The sequence below is a fragment of the Nicotiana sylvestris genome, chromosome 6, assembly GCF_000393655.2.
Source record: "Nicotiana sylvestris chromosome 6, ASM39365v2, whole genome shotgun sequence".
Taxonomy (NCBI): Eukaryota; Viridiplantae; Streptophyta; class Magnoliopsida; order Solanales; family Solanaceae; genus Nicotiana; species Nicotiana sylvestris.
In genome coordinates, this window is record NC_091062.1 from 35,406,920 (window position 1) to 35,416,189 (window position 9,270).

The 9,270-nt window shown below is 35.4% G+C and overlaps 1 protein-coding gene across 1 annotated transcript; it reads right to left on the minus strand.

Moving 5' to 3' along the window:
- Positions 1-3,412: 3,412 nt before the first annotated feature.
- On the minus strand, positions 3,413-8,973 carry LOC104225299 (uncharacterized). Its single transcript, XM_070148284.1, has 9 exons — positions 8,835-8,973; positions 8,665-8,719; positions 7,363-7,465; positions 6,506-6,601; positions 5,215-6,393; positions 5,067-5,130; positions 4,717-4,856; positions 4,298-4,609; positions 3,413-3,920 (listed from the first exon to the last, which is right to left on the minus strand). The coding sequence occupies exons 1-9, from the start codon at positions 8,971-8,973 to the stop codon at positions 3,621-3,623; spliced, it is 2,388 nt and encodes a 795-aa protein (XP_070004385.1). The 3' UTR covers positions 3,413-3,620.
- Positions 8,974-9,270: the final 297 nt, after the last annotated feature.

Below are 9,270 nucleotides of genomic sequence, written 5' to 3' on the forward strand. Positions count from 1 at the left end.
TTGTTTGTAGTTTATTTGTTCCATTCAAACTATTTGGTGCCAGTTTTGTTGACATTCCCTGATTCTGAGCTTCCTGTTAGCTTGATTCTGCTGAATATATGTGCACATGAATTCATACTAGTTTCAAACTGAACCTAAGCTGAGTTTTTGATTGTTGACCCTGTTTGTGCACATAAGATAGAGATTACTAGCCTTGTTGATTCACTTTAGATTCAGGAAATCAGAAAGCATGGCAATTTGTAGTTCTTTAATGAATTAGGGTTAATTGGACAGCAAGTGCTGTCAGGATTATTCCTGCTGCCCATGTTTGCTTAGTTTAATAAAATGATAAACCATTTTAATAATGAAAAAGAGGCTGTCAGGGGAATCTCATGGGAAGGGTTTTTATTTTAATCCTTGAGTGGAAAAACAGGAGGAGAACATGGGAGGGAGTTCAGTGGATTTTAACAGGCTGTTTGAATGGGCTGATGCTAGGATAAATAGAGGAGGATTCCATTAGTTAAAGGGGAGGGGGGCAGACAGTAGAGAGTTAAAAAGGGAGAGAGTTCTGAAAATCAGAGAGAGTTCTGAAAATCAAAAAGAGTTCTGAAAAAATCAGAAAGAAGAAAAACAGAAATAGACATAGATAGATACACAAAATATACAGGGATACAGAGATACACAAGCTAAAAAGACTGAAAAACAGAAGAGAAGAAAGAGTGAGTGAGGGTTGAGTTGGAAGAAGTAGATAGAGTTCACATAGCATCGAAGGGAGGCTTTGAAAATAGTTGATAGCGAAAGCAACAAAACACTACTTCAGTGAGTTCTGGTTTAGTGTCAAGTCCTAGTAGCTGATATTGGTCTGCTCAACTGATTTCAATTTGTTGGAACCTATTGGCTATCTATTGGTCCAGTTTTGGTCTAAATTCAAGTTCAGTTGATTCTGTTTGGTTTGTTTAGTTGCTGTCGGGTTTCACAAATCACTTCGAGCCTCCTTTAAATATATTTCTGGGGTATTTGGTGCTGTTGGAACTGCTGCCTTTGTTGTTGCCTGTGTACTGCTCCTGCTTTGCTGACTTCTTTTCTCTTCAATTGTAAACGTTTCCAGGTACACACTTCTGAAACTATGGGTTGATGTAAGCTTGAATTGGAAGTTGAGTTGAAATAAACAAAGAAATGAAACGTTCATCTGCTTTCACAAGATCTGTGTTTAAGATGTAGCAATAGGATTAAAATGATTCAATTAGTTCGTATTTGCTTGGGCTCATTCTAATCGTAATTGTTTTGTATAAATTGGGGCATACCTGAACCAATGCGGACTGTTAAGTAGTATGTTGTTATATTGATTAGATGTGTACCATGTGTTTAGCAATTTAGTTTAACTTAGCTAACGATGATGGCATAACGCATAATCTAATAGGTGTCTGTATGTACCCTGTCGGATCTTTGGACTGTTTAAATTTGTTATGGCCCGGTTCAGTTTGACTTTAAGAAATATGTATCTCACATAAAATTTTCATATTGTGTTAGTTAAGACCAACTGATTAGAGATATACGTCAGCTCTCTTGTTGAATTTCTTGCTTCAATAAAGTCTCAATAACGTAAAGTAGTAATTAATACTGGCATTGGCCCGTCATTTAAACAAAGCGGCTATTAATAGAATCAGTAGGTTTACATTTTTGGGAGCACAAATCGATGTAACAATTTAAGAGCATTAATCTAATAAGCATGAATTTAGCAAGAAGGTTTAGCGTTTAGATCTAATAGATTTGCGGATAAGCATCAATAATTAAGGGTAATTTTGGTTGTAAATAGTCCCAGGTAATTATTGGTTTGTGGAGTTAGCCCAGTTCTAGGTAATTAATCTTATTCGAATGTATCATCTTGTCAACCTCGATCTTGCTTAAAATTTCAATCTTTGTAATATTCTTTTCCATTAACACTTGTATTGATCTAGCCATTAATATGTCACGTTTCTTTAGCATGCAATGAACTAGGATTTTTTCCCCCTTTTTTAGAGACGAGTTTAAATAGAAATGTAGTCATTTTAGGATATCCTTAAAAATAAATGAATTGCGCCTCGCCAAATAAAATGCACAAACTGCGGGCCTTCATAAATGTACATATTAAAAATACTTAGAATTTGGGATGAGCCGTTTAGCGAATTTCACGGTCTTCCTCAAAGATAATAACGCGTTAGACTCTTTAGGTGCGACTTAATTAAATTACATTTTTAAATTCGGGTGCGCATTTATCTGACCCAAATTCAAATCTCAACGGAGTCGAAATGTGTTAACAACTATGGGTGCATTGATTGTGACGTGGTTCGAGATGCATTTTCACGACGTTGCAATTCTATAAAAATAAATGATAATAATAAAAGCGGTTTAAACTTAATAAAAGCACATAAGTCACAACATGTATTTAAATCAGATATTTAGCCATTATAACAATTTAAGCGACCGTGCTAGAACCACGGGATTCGAGGGTGCCTAACACCTTCCCTCGGGTCAACAGAATTTCTTACTTAGAATTTCTGGTTCGCAGACTTCATTTGGAAAGTCGAAAATTTCCTCAATTTGGGATTCAAGATAAACTGGTGACTTGGGACACCAAAAGCCAAACCTTTCCCAAGTGACGACTCTGAATTAAATAAATAATCTCATTTCGAATATTGTCACTTAAATTGGAAAAACTCCCTCGCGCATTTAACCCTTCGAGGCGGGCGCGCAAAAAGGAGGTGTTACAATAATGTATAAGTTGTTCTAGTAACTGATTTAGAGATAAAAATAATATATATATATATATATATATATATATTATATTAGTTTATTTTAAAAAAATTGAACGAATATTTACTATATCAATATCTTTTTTTATTGTATAAAAAAAGAAAGCAAAAACAATGAATGCAATTAGATTATTGAGAAAAAAAGAGTTAAATGAAATTATAAAAGGAACAAGAAATAAAAATATAAACAAAGGAAGAAAAAAAAGACAAAAAAATACGAAAAGGAGCCAAATTGAGAATGGAATAGAATATAGCGAAAAAATAAATAAAGAATAATATGATTTGAAAAAAAAAATGAACAAAGAAGGAGAAAAAACGAAAAAAAGGAAACGGAGAAGAGAAAGAAAAGAAGAACAAAGAGAAATAAAAAAGAAAAGGAGAAAAAGAGACAAATTACCCATAAAAGCTATAATGGGTAGGAAGAGTAATTACTTTGATGGGATAAAAGTAAATGGGTAAGCAATGGTACTTATAGCCTATCAGTTGAATTAACAAATTCGCTTAATTTCGTATACTTCAAGGGAATATTTGGACCTTTCCATTTTATATTTAATGTCCCTAGACAACGCCAGAAACAAAAGAAAGAACGGTTGAAACTTGAGTACGCTATAAAAGTGTATCAACAACCATGAGCTAAAAGCTTAACAAAAAAGTAATTTGATCGATTAGTTGTATAAACTGTCATAACAGCCATATACAAAATATCACCCAAAAACATGGAGACTCGGCTGCATGATGCAAGTTCAAAACTAGTTTGTCAACATAAGGTATAACAATGTTTTCTTTTTTAACTGTGGTGTCCGGGCCAGCTTACGCGTACCTCTACTAATATCTTCAGTCTATATATGGTCAGCAGCTCTCTATGTTAACTGGTGGCGCTACTCCAGTTGGCGCCTTTTGTGCCAAGGGAAGAAATTTGTCACAATCCTTTGCGCCAATCTTTGTAAATGCATCTACAAGTGTCTGGATGAATCCAGCCAACATGGCCTTAAAACTTTGAGAGCAACTTTTTTCGTCGCCTTCAACAGCATCCAGAACACATCCTCTAACAAGGCTACCTACTTGAGCACCATCTGTATATGCTTTACATGCCACAAGAATATCGTGACAACTTTGAAAGTAATGCCCGACAACAAAATCCTCAAAATGCTGCAACAAGAGAGCCGGAAACCAAATTAGTAGTAGTTGATTTAAGACCAAAGGCACAAGACAACTAGTATTTTATCAAGAAAATCAAGTTGCGTGGTCACTGAGCTTTACCCATTATAACTACACCTTGATTGGTAAGTTGTCGTTATAGTGGTAAAGTCTTTACACTTTATTGTCATAGTGAATAAAACTCAGTTGGCTTAATGTGACAAAATAATTTTGTAATTTTACCTTTTTAGTGACTAAAATTCAGTCACTTTACTGTTATAGCTGGTAAAGTTCAGTGATCATATTTAAAATTAACTCCAAGAAAATAATGTCATAAAGCATAATTGAAAAGCTTATATAGTAATAGATGGTCATGAACAAACATATACCTGTGGTGCTCGCCTCATACAGTAAACCATTGTTTTGAGATTTAAAATGAAACAGCTCTCATTATATTGTACTGAGCAATTTTCCCCCATGGCTGATCCACTCATCTTTGCATATCCAGGCTCATTGAAATAGGGCTTTGCATTCAAAATTAGCCCTTGTATGGAAACCAAAACTTGTAGCATAGTTGATTCACCAGGGATCCATTTCTCCTTCGCTCTCCCGCCCCATGTGTTGAGAAGGCTCAGGCACACTTTTCCACATTCATACAAGTTCGGATTGATACGAAGACCAAAAGAATGATAGTGTACATGCTGGCAAAAATAGTTAGGAAGGTGTTAGACTTTAGGTAGAAAAAGGGGAAATTATAATATTTTCACATCACAGATAAAATAAGATATCTTGATAGGTAGACACATACTGGTGGAACATTGGGATAGTTGCTAGGGAAGAACACATCAAAGAAGAAAAGGCCATCATGGTACGGAGTTCCATCAGCTCCAATAATCACTGCCCTCAACAGATCCATTCTTGTTTCATACACCCGGACAAATATGGTATCTGCTCATGAAAAGGCGCTCAAGTGAGTGTCGTTACAAAAAATATACAACAGGCAAGTTTTTTATCTCTAATTCACATTATCGCTGAGCTCCTCAGGCATTAATTACTTAGACAAATTTATGAGAATGTAATTCAATGGCTTGATGACAAAAACAATCATCACAGATCAGGTAGAAATGCTATGGAAGACAGAAAATTTGCTCATATTACCAGGCAGATCTTTCTCCAGTATCTTCCATTCCTCCTGTATTCTCTTGGCGCAACTCTTAGAGGCCTACAGCAAAGTGACAAATATTTAGTAATAAGATGAAGCACAAGTAATCAAAACTATCAACCACATGTTTTCAGTTACGCCAACCTGGTTGTCAAGGGATGCAAGTCCAGAAAAGAAATGGTCCGAATGATCTTGAACAGTATCAAATTTTTTGAAGAGACGGAAATTCTTCAGACTTTCACCTAAATCTCTACGTTGTCCCTCACCAGAAACTGATCCAGACTGAATTGATGAACTCTCTGTAGTAGCTACACTCTCGTGCAGACCCTGTGTCCAGAGTGCATGATCCATTTCCTGAGGGAAATAGTACGTAGGACCTGGTGCGAGAACAGATCCCGAATAAATCTGTTGCTGAGGGAAATACTGTTGCTGAGGGAAATAGTTCATAGCACCTTCTGTGAAAATAACCCCTGGATGAACCTGTTGCAGAGGGAGAGAGTTCATACCACCTTGTGGGAGCATAAATGCCGGATGCACCTGTTGCATAGGGAGAGAGTTCATACCACCTGGTGCGAGCATAGACCCTGAAGAAGCTGGAGCAGTTGTCATATTAAAGGGTAAATTTGTCCAACCAGGCATTTGTGGAGGTACAAATTGAACTTCAGGGAAATGAGATACACCAGGTATAGATTGAGCATGCCAACTGTCAGAGGCAGTTCCCTCGAAAAAACGGAATTTCCTTTTAAAAGAAGATCCTTGAGCATTAAAAGATTTTCCTGCCCCAAGTGCTAGGTTTGTAGAACAACTTTGTTCTTTACAACTTGTCTCTTGTGACTTTCCTTTGGCAGAAAGTCTGCTCTTGCAAAAAGCAGGTCCCAGAGACGACGAAGATAGCTCAAATGGCGTAGGCTGACTAACAGGAGTTGAGACATACCATGAAGTGGACTGGTGCCTTAGTACCTTAGGGGCTTCTTTTCCAAAAGGAAAACTCATAGCTTTCGAAGCGGACGATGTGGTTGTAGTTGTTGGCGCCATTTTAGCTTCAGCAGGACTGGACATCCACGGGATTGGAACCTCAACACCAGGTGGAATATCCATATGATCAAAATGTGATTGCATATTGGCATACTCCTTAAGCGCTGGGTCATCAAAATACATGTCTGTATGCACATCATCTCCATAATATAGGTCGGCGCCAAAATCATCTCCAATGATTAGACCATCTGATTCTGAAGGGCAGTGCTTCTTCGAAGACTGAACTTGATCTACTGATCCACTATCTGCTGAACCACCACGGCCAAGGGAAAGTTCAAGCAAAATTTCCTGCGAAAGAGGAGAATCCACAAATTAGCCCCTGAACAGAACACACATAAAACATAGAGGTAACCAGTAGTTTGCCAAGATGCTTGTAATAACTACTCGCAATTCTAGTTACCTTTCCTTTGCTACTAGATTCAGTATTCCCATCAATAAACATTGCATCACTATGACCTCCTTCCATGTCAACATCTATTATTTCACGGTGAATAAACTACAAAATGAATACGATTCATCAGCATTAGTACCATGTCCTACAATAAAATGTTTACCCGTGAAATCTATAACCTCCAGAAAAATAAACAATAAAGATTCAAATCAAAACATCTACACAACTCCTGTATACACAACTGAAAAGATATAGAAAAATGTCTGGCACATAGCTTGCTGTATATGTTTTTTTCACTACCTTTGCCACTGAACCAAATGCTAGTGGCGACATTGCATGCTATATGTAAAGCAATGAAGAGGATGATTCATGACTGTTGAAAGATAGGTTTAAAATATTGTTAGTATCAACAACATGCATTAGTTTTTAGGTGAAAAAAGAAACTTCTGCTTCTCGTTTGATTCAAATTCAAGCCCCATAATTTGTTTATCTGTTTGATGGAAATATACTCGTACACCATTTTCAGGCAATTTTTTGGGAAACCTGATTCCAGCCTAAGTATTAATGTTTGCATTTTCTCAAACTCTTGCAAAGATACAACAAGTTAGCTTTCTTTTGGTAGATTGTGTGCATATTTCCCTGTTTAAAGGGAATGCTAAGTGAAAACCAACAGCATCAAGATTTTCTCTCCACACCTTCATCAAACTCAACTTGACTTCAGTATTTCCAAAAAGAAGAGACACACGACTTTTTGCACTACATAATCAAACTTTTTATCGTCATCAAGAAATTATATGCTTCTAATAAAGCAAATTACATGCCAAAGCCAAAGCTTTAAGAAGCAACCGAACAACAGAAATTGATACCTCCTTTTGATTAACAGACTCTGATTTTGAACTCCAACTGATAGAGGGCGAGACATCCACCATCTGCCCATCGATTGAACTCCCACTAGGAAACACTCTTTTCCTGTGCATTAATACCAACAAAATCAAACAGACACACACAACGAAAACAAAACAAAAAATAAAAGAAATAAAATCAAATGGATATGTGTTTCACTTAGAATTCAGGGAAACACTCTTTTTCTGTGCATTAAAACTATCAGAATCACACAGACATAAACCATGAAAACACAAAAAAAATGAAATGAAAATCAAAAGGGTCTGTGTTTTACTTAAACCTCTGGAGAAACACTCTTTTCCCATGTGCATTAATAACATCAGACCCACATAGAGAAAACAAAAATACTTAAAAAAGAATAACATTAAGTGGGTCTGAGTTGCTTTTAGTTCAGGTGAAAGACTCTCTTTGATGTGATTTATTATCAGAATCACACACGCACAAAAAAATTAAATGAAAAACATCATAGGTCTGTGTGTGCATAAATACCATCATAATAACAAAAGAAACCAAAAATAGATGAAAAACATCAAATGAGGAAAGGTGAAACACTCTTTTCATATGCATTTGTACCATCCAATTCACACATACCCAGATAAAAAAAGGTAAAAAAAATAACAGAAAAACATCAAATGTGTATGTGTTTTATTACTCAGAGTTCAGATGAAACACCATCAGATTAAAAAAAAAAATTAACATAAAGAAAGTAGAAAAGTACTTAAAAAAACATCACATGGGTTTGTGTTAACTGTTATACTCGGAATTCTGGTGAAAGATACACTTTCTCATGTGTATTAAAATCATTAGAAAATCAACATTAAGACCCACACAAAGAAAATCAAAGATTAAAAAAGCAAAAAAAAAAAAAAAAAAAGACATGATCAAATGGGTCTCAAATTTGAATTTTTCTTTGTATCAACATTTTCAGAATCAAGACGACCACATAAAGAGAAAACAAAAAATGACAGATAGTCTGTGTTTTACTAAGAATTCTCTTTTTTTATGTATCAACATTATCAGAATCACAACAAACCACATAAAAAATCAAAAAGAAAAAAAAAAGATTAAATAAGTTTGTACTTTTTGGAATCCACTTTTTTATATGCATGATTAACATCATCAGAATCACAAGAACTCAGATATAAAACCCCAAAAAGAAATCATCATATGGGTAATGCGTTTCACTCATAAAATTCATCTACCACAAATCAAACTGTAAAAACCCAGATAAGAAAACGAATAGAAAGACAGTAAATGAGAGTTACTTTGAATTCTGGGACATGTATAGAGAAAGTGACGGCGGAGACTCCATTGAATTGACTGTTAGAAAAAAAGAAAAGAAACACAGCTAGGGCTAAGTAATGAGAAAGTGATCAGTTTCTTAAATGAAAATCTGTTTATATAGAGAGTTCCGTTTTTGGGTAGTGAATCTTACACAGAAACAAACTCTGCCGATATACAAATTTAGTGTTTACTGTTATTTCCTTTCTCCAACGTGTCTTCCCCCTTTTGACACGCCTTCGCGCCTTGTTTAGAGTACAACGTCTTATGTCATTGCTAGAATGCCCCTGCATTTCCTGTTTATTACGATATCACCACTGTGGGTCCCAGTTTTTTGTTCCATACATGGGTCCTAGCTGGCTTTATCAGCCTCTTAGGAGTTAGGAGGACAAGAATAGATAATTCTTTTTTGGAAAAATATAGAACTATGTCTATTTATAAGTAGCTTATATAAAAATTGGTCAATTTATTGAATATAAACCAATTAGTTATTTGTAGCAAAAAAAAAGGTTAAATCTTTGCTTTCTTTTGAGTGAACGTTATTAGAAATTTAGAATAAATTGGGTACAACTTAATAAGTTTGAATATCA

Coding starts and splice junctions, on each gene's coding strand:
- LOC104225299 (XM_070148284.1), bottom strand. CDS start 8,973: ATGCAGGGGCATTCTAGCAATGACATAAGACGTTGTACTCTAAACAAG. Junction 5,131..5,214: donor TTGCATCCCTTGACAACCAG/GTTGGCGTAACT, acceptor ACTTTGCTGTAG/GCCTCTAAGAGTTGCGCCAA. Junction 3,921..4,297: donor GTATGAGGCGAGCACCACAG/GTATATGTTTGT, acceptor CTCTTGTTGCAG/CATTTTGAGGATTTTGTTGT.